The 14640-nt window shown below is 40.9% G+C and overlaps 1 protein-coding gene across 3 annotated transcripts; it reads left to right on the top strand.

The window, feature by feature from the left end:
- Positions 1-307: 307 nt before the first annotated feature.
- GJB1 (gap junction protein beta 1) lies at positions 308-13335 on the top strand. Of its 3 annotated transcripts, none has more exons than XM_063431515.1 (2): positions 308-447; positions 12023-13335. In XM_063431515.1, exon 2 carries the CDS (start codon positions 12033-12035, stop codon positions 12825-12827), a length of 795 nt encoding a protein of 264 aa, XP_063287585.1. In that variant the 5' UTR covers positions 308-447; positions 12023-12032; the 3' UTR covers positions 12828-13335. The 3 variants fall into 3 exon arrangements, with proteins under 3 accessions (XP_063287585.1, XP_063287587.1, XP_063287586.1); XM_063431517.1 differs by lacking the exon at positions 308-447 and adding an exon at positions 2008-2379; XM_063431516.1 differs by lacking the exon at positions 308-447 and adding an exon at positions 5051-5199.
- Positions 13336-14640: the final 1305 nt, after the last annotated feature.

The raw sequence follows: 14640 nt of genomic DNA, 5'->3' as shown, positions 1-14640 counted from the left end.
TAAGGCTTATAACAAGTTCCAAAGGGAGTACCAGAAATATTTGTTCCAAATTAAGAAAGTATACTTTTGCCTCTCCCCCCAGCATTAAACAAAGTCCATGGTAGCAAGCTCCAATATAAGTCAAATCATATAACACATGCTGGTCTGTGAGTGGGGGAAGTTGTGGACACAGTTTGTTCTTTTCTATGTCTCATGCTTTTCGAGATAAGTGACACACGTAAGTCACGCCCATAAAGTTGTGTACACATGGGGGGACACTGTGTTATCTCAACTAAAAGCGGTTTAATTAACAGCCAGAGGTATAAAGGTCCCAGAAAGAAATGCAGGGTCAGAATAACAAGAGGCAGCTCGTGAGATCAGTACCAAAGTACTGCCCATTTGACTGTGACCGCTTGGTGCCAAGCACTATTGGTGCCTGTCTGAGACTACCTGTACTCTAGAATTCAGGTAAGATATGATCCTTTTTTTTTTTTAGATTGCGGTGGGCTGGTTGGACGAAATTTGGGAATAATTTCGTCCAGTAATACTGGAATTATTTTGCAATTTATATGACATGGTCAACGTCTGCATCTAACATCCGCCGGGTGGGAATAGAGTCAAGTCAACGTCAACCCAGCAGATCAAGTGGGACGAACGACGGTCATATGGGGAATATGTATTAAGGGGGGCTTTGACACAATGGCCATCACGAGTCAGTGAAAGCCAAGAAAGGCTGACCCAATGAGGGTGTATGGGGGGGGGGGGGGGAGAATTGTGCTAATTACTTTATGATTCCTCTGTCCCGTCAGGGAAAATGGAGCATTGTGACTGTCCGGTGGGCGGAAGTCTGAGCAGTGTGAATGGTAACATGTTACCGAAAGCGAGAAAGGAGGCATTGTCTGCTGTCAGAGCAGAGAAAGAGAGTGTGGCAGGAAGAATGAGAGAGTGTTACAAAAAAGAAAAAGGCAGAGGAAATGTGACAGGGGGAGACGAAAACTAGCAGTGTCACCGAGGGAGAAATTCAGATAAATATACTGACAGAGAGAGCGAGGACAACAGACTGCTATTAGAGGGCCAGGTAGAGCTGCGGGTTAAATAAATAGAGAGCTAGATAGTGAGCTATAGACTTTATAATTAGAGAGTTAGACAGACAGCTGCAGATTAAAAAAAGAGCTGCGGAGTGAATTAGACGGCTGCAGATTGATTAATTAGAACGTTAGGTTCATTTTATGAGTTTGATGAATATTTAGGTAGAGCCCTGCATATTGAGTAATTAGAGCGCTAAGTAGACAGCGTCAGTTTGAGTAATTAGAGAGCCAGGTAGAGAGGTGTAGACTGTACCAAGAGTGGAAGTTGTAAGAGTGTGTTATGATCGACACTTAAATGGGGAATTAAACGTTGTGTGTGCAGGCAGACACTCAGTTTTGTGAAGAAACAGATATTTTTTAACAAGCGAATCAGGTAAACAGTTCTATGAAGACAGCTATGCGAGCAGGTTCAGATTGTGTGAGGAGAGGACTACAGTGCTAGGATTGATGCTTGATGAGAGAGCTTTTAAATAAGGGGATACAGATTCTCTGATGAGAGAGTCAGGTACATAGAGATTAGTAAAGACACAGATTAGGACACAAGATACACTGGTAACGAAATGTGATCTGTATGATTAGAGACTTGGCTATGGGTCTTTAAATTAATTTACAAGATTTAGCTAGAGGTCTTCAGATTGTGTGATTAGACAGTTAGCTAAGGAGCTGTAGATTGCCTGATTAGACAGTTAGCTAAGGAGCTGTAGATTGCCTGATTAGACAGTTAGCTAAGGAGCTGTAGATTGCCTGATTAGACAGTTAGCTAAGGAGCTGTAGATTGCCTGATTAGACAGTTAGCTAAGGAGCTGTAGATTGCCTGATTAGACAGTTAGCTAAGGAGCTGTAGATTGCCTGATTAGACAGTTAGCTAAGGAGCTGTAGATTGCCTGATTAGACAGTTAGCTAAGGAGCTGTGGATTGCCTGATTAGACAGTTAGCTAAGGAGCTGAAGGTTGCCTGATTAGACAGTTAGGTATTGAGTTGTATATTGTGTGAATGGAGGGTTTAATAGTACCAGCTTGTAATGAGATAGCTGGCTAATGGGCTGTATATTCCTGTATGGAGGGAGCCCTTTATAAATGACCACAGTGTGTCTGTCAGAGTGAAAGGACAGCTATTATGTGTGCTGGTGTGTGAAGGTGAGGGGTGGATCATTATCAAAAAGTTAGACTGTTAGAAAGGGAATGTAGAATTAAGAAATGATATAGGAAGAGAGGACTAATACAAGGACAGGACAAGGCAGCGACTGCTATATAGAGGGCACAGTGACACTGGGAAACACCGAAGAACCAAGAATCGAAGAGACGAAAAGAAGGTAATAATGAAACAATTGGAGGACTATATGGGTAGGACACGAGGCTCAACAGAAGGTGTTATAGCTTTCTAATAGTGTGTGATGCTTATATATTTGCATTGGCGATGAAGGGGATGGTGAAACATATTATGACTTAGATATCGGGGGATGAAATATTTTTGAGATTATGTAGTAATACATGAAGCTATGGGAATGGTATATCCAGCATATTATATGGTGATATGGAAGCCAGCTATATGGAGTAATAGATTGAGTTATGGGGGTAGATATTATGGAGTAATAGATTGAGTTATGGGGGTAGATATTATGGAGTAATTGAGTTGTGGGGGTAGATATTATGGAGTAATTGAGTTGTGGGGGTAGATATTATGGATTAATAGAGTTATGGGGTAGATATTATGGAGAATAGATTGAGTTATGGGGGTAGATATTATGGAGAATAGATTGAGTTATGGGGGTAGATATTATGGAGTAATAGAGTTATGGGGGTAGATATTATGGAGAATAAATTGAGTTATGGGGGTAGATATTATGGAGTAATTGAGTTATGGGGGTAGATATTATGGAGTCATAGATTGAGTTATGGGGTAGATATTATGGAGTAATAGATTGAGTTATGGGGTAGATATTATGGAGAATAGATTGAGTTATGGGGGTAGATATTATGGAGTAATAGAGTTATGGGGGTAGATATTATGGAGAATAAATTGAGTTATGGGGTAGATATTATGGAGCAATAGATTGAGTTAAGAGGGTAGATATTATGGTGTAATAGAGTTATGGGGGTAGATATTATGGAGAATAGATTGAGTTATGGGGTAGATATTATGGAGCAATAGATTGAGTTAAGAGGGTAGATATTATGGTGTAATAGAGTTATGGGGGTAGATATTATGGAGAATAGATTGAGTTATGGGGGTAGATATTATGTAGTAATTGAGTTATGGGGTAGATATTATGGAGTAATAGATTGAGTTATGGGGGTAGATATTATGGAGTAATAGATTGAGTTATGGGGCTAGATATTATGGAGAATAGATTGAGTTGTGGCGTAGTTATTATGGAGAATAGATTGAGTTATGCGGCTAGATATTATGGTGTAATAGAGTTATGGGGTAGATATTATGGAGAATAGATTGAGTTATGGGGTAGATATTATGGAGCAATAGATTGAGTTATGGGGTAGATATTATGGAGCAATAGATTGAGTTATGGGGTAGATATTATGGAGCCATAGATTGAGTTATGGGGGTAGATATTATGGAGTAATAGATTGAGTTATGGGGGTAGATATTATGGAGTAATAGATTGAGTTATAGGGTAGATTCTATGGAGCAATAGATTGAGTTATGGGGTAGATATTATGGAGCAATAGATTGAGTTATGGGGTAGATATTATGGAGTAATAGAGTTATGGGGGTAGATATTATGGAGTAATAGAGTTATGGGGGTAGATATTATGGAGTAATAGAGTTATGGGGGTAGATATTATGGAGCAATAGATTGAGTTATGGGGTAGATATTATGGAGTAATTGAGTTACGGGGGTAGATTTTATGGAGTAAGTTACAGGGGTAGGCAACCTTTGGAACTCCTGATGTTGTGGACTACATCTCCCATAATGCTTTGCCAGCATTTTGGCTGTAAGAGCATTATGGGAGATGAAGTCCACAACATCTGGAGTGCTAAGAGTTGCCTAATCCTGGTAATAGATGGGGTCAGGATTACATGAGGGGTTATATAGGGAGAGAATATATGGAGTATATGTTGTTATGTAGCGAGATGTTACATGGAGTACATCGAGACCGATTACATTTGTCCAATCAAAGACTTCTCATAGAAAAGCATTGCAGAAATAAAATACAGGCTTGTCAGTCGCTATAATCTGCCAATCCAATTCTTCTTTATCGTCATCCACTATCTGTATACCTCGCATGCTGACGCTGTACATCAATTATTATTTTTTTATGCGAAGCCCCTATTGGCTGTCTGAATGAAATCACTGGTGGAGTGGCGTAGGGGATGAAACGAGTCCCTTTAAATAACGGATATTATCACTGGAGAGTCTTTTCATAAATTTAGTAGGTCGCTTGCCACCTTAAAATAACGCGTCATATAATCACTCTCTCCCCCCCATTTTTTACTGTGATTCTTATGATTTTTAGTTTATTGTTAATTCCTCGGTTGCAATATTTTAAAAGATAAATATTTCAAAAGAAAAAAAAATCTTGATATAATTAATTTTATATCGAACAGAACATTACTACAAAATGAATCAATAGACAACATTTACTGGCAAGCAGCACTGATACGTAATTGGTATAGAATGGAATATTGTAAATTATACTGTAAGATTATTAGGAGTAACGGTGGAGATAATCTGCCTTATTCACTAAAGTGAGAATTCAAAGTGAATTTCATATTTTAGGCAAACATAGTTGAACTGGATGCATTCTCTAAATCAGCTTTACCTTGGGTTTGGCTACACTGGCCTTACATTTTAACTTCACTTTGAATTTTCACTTTAGTATACTGTCAGTGCCTTTATATCAGGTCTACCCACTTTCTCATTTTTTGCATTTACCAGTGACATTTACCCAGAATTAATAGCAAAAAACTTGTGTTTCTTCATTCCTTGGTCACTGAAAGACAAGGGGAGGGGTTGCAGAGATAGATGTTCATTATGGGACAGGTTGGTCACTCAGTAGTAAAGCATGTCTCTTGAGGTTCGGACGGTAAGGGATGTCAAGAACAGTGGAGGCTGTGTAATAGGTGTCTGGAGTGGAGGGCAGTGGAGGCTGTGTTAGATATCGGAGTGAAGGTAAGTGGAGGCTGTGTGTTAGATATCGGGGTGAAGGTTAGTGGAGGCTGTGTGTTAGATATGGGGTGAAGGTTAGTGGAGGCTGTGTGTTAGATATTGGGTGAAGGTTAGTGGAGGCTGTATGTTAGATATGGGGGTGAAGGTTAGTGGAGGCTGTGTGTTAGATATTGGGTGAAGGTTAGTGAAGGCTGTGTGTTAGATATGGGGTGAAGGTTAGTGGAGGCTGTATGTTAGATATGGGGGTGAAGGTTAGTGGAGGCTGTGTGTTAGATATTGGGTGAAGGTTAGTGAAGGCTGTGTGTTAGATATGGGGTGAAGGTTAGTGGAGGCTGTATGTTAGATATGGGGGTGAAGGTTAGTGGAGGCTGTGTGTTAGATATTGGGTGAAGGTTAGTGAAGGCTGTGTGTTAGATATGGGGTGAAGGTTAGTGGAGGCTGTATGTTAGATATGGGGGTGAAGGTTAGTGTAGGCAGTGTGTTAGATATGGGATGAAGGTTAGTGGAGGCTGTGTGTTAGATATCAGAGTGAAGGTAAGTGGAGGCTGTGTGTTAGATATGGGGTAAAGGTTAGTGGAGGCTGTGTGTTACATATCGGGGTGAAGGTTAGTGGAGGCTGCGTGTTAGATATGGGGTGAAGGTTAGTGGAGGCTGTATGTTAGATATGGGGTGAAGGTTAGTGGAGGCTGTGTGTAACATATCGGGGTGAAGGTTAGTGGAGGCTGTGTGTTAGATATGGGGTGAAGGTTAGTGGAGGCTGTGTGTTACATATCGGGGTGAAGGTTAGTGGAGGCTGTGTGTTACATATCGGGGTGAAGGTTAGTGGAGGCTGTGTGTTAGATATGGGAGTGAAGGTTAGTGGAGGCTGTGTGTTAGATATGCGGTGAAGGTTAGTGGAGGCTGTGTGTTAGATATGGGGTGAAGGTTAGTGGAGGCTGTGTGTTACATATCGGGGTGAAGGTTAGTGGAGGCTGTGTGTTACATATCGGGGTGAAGGTTAGTGGAGGCTGTGTGTTAGATATGGGAGTGAAGGTTAGTGGAGGCTGTGTGTTAGATATGGGGTGAAGGTTAGTGGAGGCTGTGTGTTAGATATGGGGTGAAGGTTAGTGGAGGCTGTATGTTAGATATGGGGGTGAAGGTTAGTGGAGGCTGTATGTTAGATATGGGGTGAAGGTTAGTGGAGGCTGTGTGTTAGATATGGGGTGAAGGTTAGTGGAGGCTGTATGTTAGATATGGGGTGAAGGTTAGTGGGGGCTGTGTGTTAGATATGGGGTGAAGGTTAGTGGAGGCTGTGTGTTAGATATGGGGTGAAGGTTAGTGGAGGCTGTATGTTAGATATGGGGTGAAGGTAAGTGGAGGCTGTGTGTTAGATATGGAGTGAAGGTTAGTGGAGGCTGTATGTTACATCTGTATGTTACATATGGGGTGAAGGTTAGTGGAGGCTGTGTGTTAGATATGGAGTGAAGAGCTGTGGAGGCTGCATATTATATATATATAGGAGTGAAGGACTGTTTGCACTGTAGAACACACATTACATACAGACTACATATTCTGCATTACATGATGAGTGCAAGGCATAGAAGCTTCAGTTTTAGATTAATGGGGTGAACATTTAAATATCTGTATATTCAATATGTAAAGCATGGGAGCTGGGTTTGGGTATTTGCTATTGGATCTGGGCCGCTGAGTTTGTGCAGAGATTATATATTGTAAACCTGTGAGCTATGCTCAGATCCAACTTTATACCTTCTACATAGAACTATCCAACGTCTTGTATCGATTATTAGGGAGGAAGCCGTGCTGTGTACGCCAGTGGTGTGTTCATGGAATTTGGGTGTGTTAGAGTATGACATTAAATGCCAGTTTCTGTGCGCGCCTTTTCTGAGCTGTAAATGTAATGTGGCCTAGGGGTCTATTCACTAAACAGTAAATTTATAATCCAAAAGTTCAGGCTAATAAAACCAAAGTGACCAAAAAACAAGCTGGGATTATCGCTGTATCAGAGATTTTATCCACAATCAGCTAGCCCAAATATGTCACTTACTGATATACTATTATTCGACGTTTGGTGTGTGTAAGTGATCGAACACGTGCAAGATTATTTACTAAGATAGAATTAAAAGTGAAATTCAAATATTCAAAAAATTCAAATATGAATGAAAAATGTTTTGGACATTAATTTGAATTCTCATTTTAGTGGATAACCAGTCCGTGGATCAAAAGGCAAGTGGTTTTGTCTTCAGTCCCAAACATTTGTAATATAGGATATAACACACTGCACAGTTTAGTGAATTTGATAAATTAACACGTCAGAAGGTATTCACTTAAGTGTGAATTGTAAGGATTTCGAAATTATTTTTTAATTCTGACAATTCACAATTGATAAAAAAAAATGAAATTTTATGAAAATATTAGTTCTAGTGGCATCGCTTCATCGTGCTGTGGAACAGTACATGAGAAGTGCTATCATTGTGTACATACAGTTCAAATACTGCAGGAAGCTCTGTACAAATCTGTACAAACACGGTATTCAGTGGTGTATTTTGGATTTGTGCTGCTACTCTCAGATACACATAAAATGACATGCACACACTGACACACACTCACAGGCACACCCATTCTCACTGAAAGACACACTTTCACTCACTCACATACACACACTGACAGCTAAACTCACATACTCTCTCACTCGCTCATAGTAAGGTGGACAGCCCCTGAACATGAGGCAAAAAAGGCATGTGTCTGGGAGCTTGGGGTGGCGTTTTTTGGCGCCCCCTGAAAGTGCCGCCTTAGGCAAATGCCTTGTTTGCCTTGTGGTAAATACATCCCTGACGGTATTGCATTATATTCAATATAAAATATAATAGTTAGTCACAGTGTATCATTATGTTTTCTTCGATCTTTGAAGCGAGGAGCTTGTAGAACAGATTAATTATATTAAATTACTATATAGTCTCTTATCACATGATAAATAAGTACTATGTGCACAGAACTAGGATGGCTGGCAGAACACTGTCTAAAACCTCTGATTGTTATGGTTTTGTCGTATACTAGCGTTGTCGTATAATTGCTAGCGCTGTCGTATAATTAAAAATCTGTAGATTACACTATAGCGAAAAAAATAAAAGACTCTGTATGGCGATCCAGGACAGTTAGCAGGTATTATGCTCTAGAATATGATTATAATATGGATATTATGGTATTATTATTTTCATTTTATTACTTCCTGAGAATAAGTGGTCATAAATAGTAGTTTACGTAATTATTTTGATAGAAGAGCTTTTATCGCCAGTGACGAAGGTTACGGCATTGCGCTGTGATTATAAGGTACAATGGTTCTGCTTATTAAAATAGACAATTTTACACACTCATTCATACACTCCCGGCATTGTTAATCTTCAAAGTATGTAGAATGTCAAAGTCACTGTGATTGGTTCTATTCCGGACTGTCATCAATGACATCATCAGCACAGCCAGACAGCTGCTTGCGTTATTTTAATCAGCACTGTGCTAAGCAAGGTTGATGTCAAGAGATCTCTTGTAGGGACTTTATAGCAATATAATTTCAGCACTCTGAAACTGAGGCGGACTGTAATAAGTTGTTTACAGTGTAACGCCAAGCACTATGACCACTTCAGTGATTTGAAGTGGTTATGGTGCCTGGAGTCCGTATATGCAGCTTTTCACTATGAAAGACTGCACATACAGAGTTTAACCCCTCTGCTGACTCCACCAGTGTCATTGAGGCATCATTAGTCAGCTCGGAACAAGAGTTCCAGGCCTGCCAATATCAATTCTATGCATGTTGGACGTCTGACATCAGCGAGACACAGCGTGTTGGCGACACAAGTCCAATGACGGAACAGCGCACTCCTTTCCCACTATGTCCTCATCTCGGCCCATCCTCCGCATACATTCCTTCCCTTTTAGCAAGGAAGAGTGTCGTTAGCAGAGAAGGATCGGGCTGGGGGGGATAACTTGGTCTCAGTGCTGAAATAGAGGTATTGGCATAATTTATTTTAACTATTTGTTTAGCCATGGGTTACTGCAACCAAAACAAGTGTTTTCTTAGGCTTTGTTGAAAGCTGTGATTTCTCAGAGCCTGTAGATTTGGTCTATATTTTGCCAATGAGAGCCACCTCTAAGTTCCCAAAATAACTGGGGCTTGAGTCCAAAGCACATATTGAAGACTCTCCTGAAGCCCCAACTTTGACCTCTCCCCAGCATCTTGCTTTAATTGTACATGTCCTACATCTTCATTCCTTACACTCCGCTCCAGACAGCGCGTATGTAGGGGCTACTTAATTATTACCCCCATATGAATGTTATTATTTCTCCTTACCCCTCTTTCCCCCTCCTCATCCCATATCTTCATCTCCCTCACCTTACCCCAATGTTACCCTCTCCCCATTCCTGTCCTTCTTCATACCATTAGCCCTCCCTGTCCATCCTCATGTTGTTGATCCTCATCCCTCACTGACAATGTTTTTCTTTTTTTCAATTTTTTGCTGTTTTTTCTTTTCAAAAGAACACTTAAGTGTTAGTCCCTGTCTCTAGTTATATAGGGGTGACCCTCCCAATCAGCTTTTTCCAGTGCCAAGGCTCCCCCGGCGCAGCTTACCTCTCCACCTTCTGCAACGTCATGGATGAGGCATGGCCTCCATTGTGGTGGTCAAATCCAATTCTTTTCATAGAGGAGCATTGATGTGCATGCACATCAATGCTCCTCTATGAAAAGAGCACCCTACGCTCATCAAAGCTTCCATACAGGAAAGCATTGAATCAATGTTCCTCTTGTGCCATTACAAAGAGAACCTAGAACATTTGCATATCAGACTGATCCCACCAAAAAGGGTGGTCAATATCTGAAATGCATGAGAGATACAGCAACCCCAGATGATTGTTTCGACTATTTTAGGCTTTGTCAGTAAGGTATATAGATACAATTTAATTGTAATACATCTACACTGGTTACTAGTTTATTCAGCACTGATCAGTGCTCCTTTATGTTGTTATGGTGTGACTTCGTGGATGTGATAAAAAAAAAAATCAGGGTGCAAGAGATTACTGAGAACAGACAACAGATCAAGTAGCCTGCCCTTCGGTGGGTCCCCGCTCAGATCTCAAGCTGGTTTTAGCTCATCCTGTGCCATTACAAAGAGAACCTAGGTAATTTGCATATCAGAATGATCCCACCCAAAATGATGGTCCAGATCCGAAATACAGGCAAGCTCTCTCTGCACGAGAGATACAGCAACCTCAGAGAGTTGTTTTTGGCCTTGTCAGTTAGGAATAGCCGATACCCATCTAGACACTGTGAGCAAGGGGTCCTCGTTTCGATTACCCTTTAAAGCACCCTGTTTTATTGCTCTCCCCAAGTTAAAGGATAATCCAAAGGTGGACCCCTTGCTCAAGGTACCTAGATGGGTATCGGCTATACCTAACTGACAAGTCCGAAAACAACTCTCTGAGGTTGCTGTATCTCTCGTGCAGAGAGAGCTTGCCTGTATTTCGGATCTGGACCATCATTTTGGGTGGGATCATTCTGATATGCAAATTACCTATGTTCTCTTTGTAATGGCACAAGATGAGCTAAAACCAGCTTGAGATCTGAGCGGGGACCCATCGAAGGGCAGGCTACTTGAGTTGTTGTCTGTTCTCAGTAATCTCTTGCACCCTGATTTTTTTTTATCACATCCACAAAGTCACACCATAACAACATAAAGGAGTTCTGATCAGTGCTTAATAAACTAGTAACCAGTGTAGATGTATTACAATTACATTGTATCTATATTCCAGCCACAGCAGTTAATATGTGATTATAAATTGTGCTTCTTTACTAGACCATTCTGACAAAGCACAATTAAAAAAGATAAGAATCTTTGCAGATACATTTCATAATATGCTGACTGCGCGTTTCACCGCCTAACAGCTGATCAGTCTGTTAGCATCAGCATGTGTCTCAGCCAATCAGCCGCACGCAGCAAGGCAGTGGGTGATGGGGTGACGGACCCTCTTTTTTACATTTAATCAGAACAGAGGAACTAGGTAGGGATCCCCTTAAAAAAATCTGCATAAGGAGGTAGCATGCATGCTTTCGTACATAACGTATAATTTTAGCCACTTTTGCTACTTTAATCTTTACAGTGGTTTTTCCTTGTTTTTGAGAGTTTGCATTTTTTTGCTTCTACTTTTATTTCGTACGTTCTTATCGAGTGCACCCACACAGATTATAAATTGTTTTATTTTTTTTAAAGCACTTTTAAATGATACACGTACATACCAAGCTTGGATTATGTTGGAATGTGACAGTTGGGAATATTCCGTACAGCATAGGGGTATAAAGGGTGGCATGGCATTATACGTGAAGGAAGCATTTGTATGTTTTGTTGAGATGAATCAATGATTTTCTATATGTTATCAGCATGATGACGACTGTGTGTTTGCAAGAGTGTTATTCAGTATTAAGAAAATGACTCGGTTTTGAGAGTGAGACAATGACGTTGCATTCTAAAGGAAAATCAATGCAGAATTCTTGAGAGAAATAACTTCAAAAGAAAAAGTGAGGGAAAGGCGGCGGGAGAGAGAAAGGGTGAGGCTCAGAGGAAAGAGGCCGGGGACATTTGGATAGTTCTTTCTCCTTTTCTAACTTTATTTCATGTCCTTTAAGTACTTCCTGATAATACATATAAACTAAGTGGAAGGGGAATTGTGTCATTGTGATTATATGTAGATAGACAAAAATAGTGTCCTTTCCGATAGTGCCCTCTCCAAAAACACTGTTATATGTACTATTTATTTTACACCAATTTCTTTTTCTCCCCAGACCTGAGGCAATGAATTGGGCAGGCTTCTACGCGATCCTAAGTGGAGTGAATCGTCACTCCACGGGCATCGGACGGATATGGCTGTCTGTGGTGTTCATCTTCCGTATCATGGTCCTTGTGGTGGCAGCAGAAAGTGTTTGGGGGGATGAGAAGTCTGCGTTTACTTGCAACACACAACAGCCAGGTTGTAACAGTGTGTGCTATGACCACTTTTTCCCCATCTCACATATCCGCTTGTGGGCTCTTCAACTCATTATTGTGGCCACGCCTGCCCTCTTGGTAGCCATGCATGTGGCACACCAGCAACACCAGGAGAAGAGGCTGCTACGCTTGACCGGACATGGAGACCCTAGCGAATTGGCGGAGGTGAAGAAACACAAGATCAGAATCTCTGGTACTCTGTGGTGGACATACACATTAAGTGTGATCTTCAGGATCATATTTGAGGCAGTCTTTATGTATATATTCTACCTCATCTACCCTGGTTATAACATGATACGTCTTGTTAAGTGCGATGCCTATCCATGCCCCAACACTGTGGACTGTTTCGTGTCTCGCCCCACAGAGAAAACCATCTTTACGGTCTTCATGCTTGCTGCCTCCGGGGTATGTATCATTCTGAACGTGGCCGAAGTAATATTTCTAATTGGAAAGGCTTGTTCTCGAAGAGGTCGTAGTCGGGATAGCTCCTATGGAGATCAAGAGCAACGGCAAAATGAGATGAACACTCTGCTCAAAGGAGGTAGTCTTATCAAACGGGCGCCGGGGAGCCAGGAGAAACTGGAACACTGCTCTACATCCTAGAGATTTGTGTCTTTGGCCTCACCTCTGGACATAAAAGACAGAGACAAGCTGACATCACTATTTATGTTACATCGGCCTAAACCACACATGGGATTGTTTACAAATTTCATACACGGATAGAGATAGAACAAAGCAAGGAGACAAGCAAAACTGAACAAGTGAAAGACTAACTTAAGTCTTGAATGTCTGGTCAAGACAAGCCAGTGATTGTGCATTAATAGTCGTTGTGGGCAAATGCCCAAAAGTATCTTTACCATGTTTGGCTGTTCTGACATTCCATTGCCATGTTGATTGCACATCCACTGATAGTGGTCTACTCTGCACCAGTGCCTCACACAGTATTCTTCAATAACTATGGGGAGTGGTGCTTTTCACTAAAGGGCATTTTTGAGGGGGCAGGGGGGGGGGGGGGGGGTTGTGTTTGAGTTTATACTGCCAAAAATTGAGATTGTTTTAATATTCACATGAATTGTTATTATTATAATAAAACTGAGCATAAAACATTAAATGTCTTCTTGTGGCTACCTTTATATAATAGTCTGTGTCTTTCTCAGTAAAAAGAGAGCTAGTATGTTCTGGGAGCAAACAAGAGTGTAAATCAGTATTAGTAAAAGAACACTCTGGGCACCATAACAACTTCATCCAAATTAAGTTGTTATGGTGCTGTTAGGTGCCTGGCACTGAATGGTGTCATCTTAAAGTCTCCTCTCCAGCACCATTTCACTTTGCTCCCCCCCACTCCACCCTCCCCCCCTCCCCTCTCCACCAACATCTGCTTTCTGAAAATCTCAATAGCACCCCATTCATAAAAAAAAACTGCTGGCGAAACATGCATATTTTTTTAAAGCCATTTTGTGAATGGGGAGCTAGTGACTGTCTTTTTGACGATTTTGGAGGTGGCAGAGGGAAACGCGCTGGAGAGGAGACTTTGAGATTAAAACGTTTTTGAACTTAACACCTAAAAGGTAAGCCAGCACCTGACACTATGACGACTTCCAATTTTTATATTTAATTTTTACGTTTAGATCTGTGCATCAGAAGTTTAATTCCTGGAAGGGTCAGTTTAGTCATTTACCTTTCAGGGGAAGAAAAATAAGTACCATTTATTTGGGTTAAGAATATTAAATATGGACGGGCAGAGAATAAAAATGGAAGGGCTCGGTTAAAGGGGCCCCAATAAATTTACATTCTACACAGCACAATGTGTGTGAATAGGGAAACACCTGGAGCTTCCCAAAGTTTAAAAGAGAGAATTACCTCCACCCCACCTCACATGGGATGAGGGAATGAGAAAATGTCTAGGACTCCCTCATGGTTATTAGAAACACCTAATGCCATTAATGGGGGTTTGTGGCCACGCTACTGAAAGCCACGCATCTCACCATCCAAGAGGTAAATGGGTTAGGAGGGAAGTGGCATATAATGGGCAGACACCCAGTCTTGCACAGAATCTGGAAAAACGGGGAGAGAAATCCTGGACCCTTAGTTAACTTACTGACACCCACTAAAGGTAGAAGAATAGAAATGACCATCACTATCTTGTTGTAGCAGAAGTCAGAGTGGGGGACATATTGGTTTGTTTAATGATAACTCTGGCATCGATTTACTTCTTTTGGATAGGCTTTCGAACAATCACAATCTGTAAGAAAAACGTTTGAAATAATTTATCTATAGAAATTCCTGTAGACCTTAATGGTGACCTTCTGCAGATTAATTATTCGTAAAGTTTTCCTAACAGATTGTGATCATTTAAAAAGTTTATAAAATAATTAAATCAAGACCTCTGCGTCTACTTCTATATTTATATTTGGAC

This window comes from Pelobates fuscus, chromosome 9 (assembly GCF_036172605.1).
Source record: "Pelobates fuscus isolate aPelFus1 chromosome 9, aPelFus1.pri, whole genome shotgun sequence".
In the NCBI taxonomy this organism is placed as follows: domain Eukaryota; kingdom Metazoa; phylum Chordata; class Amphibia; order Anura; family Pelobatidae; genus Pelobates; species Pelobates fuscus.
The sequence above is the reverse complement of the archived record's forward strand: the minus strand, read 5'-3'. Positions and strand labels throughout refer to the sequence as shown.

Excerpts from the sequence above, each read along its gene's own strand:
- GJB1 (XM_063431515.1), top strand. The coding sequence starts at position 12,033 with ATGAATTGGGCAGGCTTCTACGCGATCCTAAGTGGAGTGAATCGTCAC.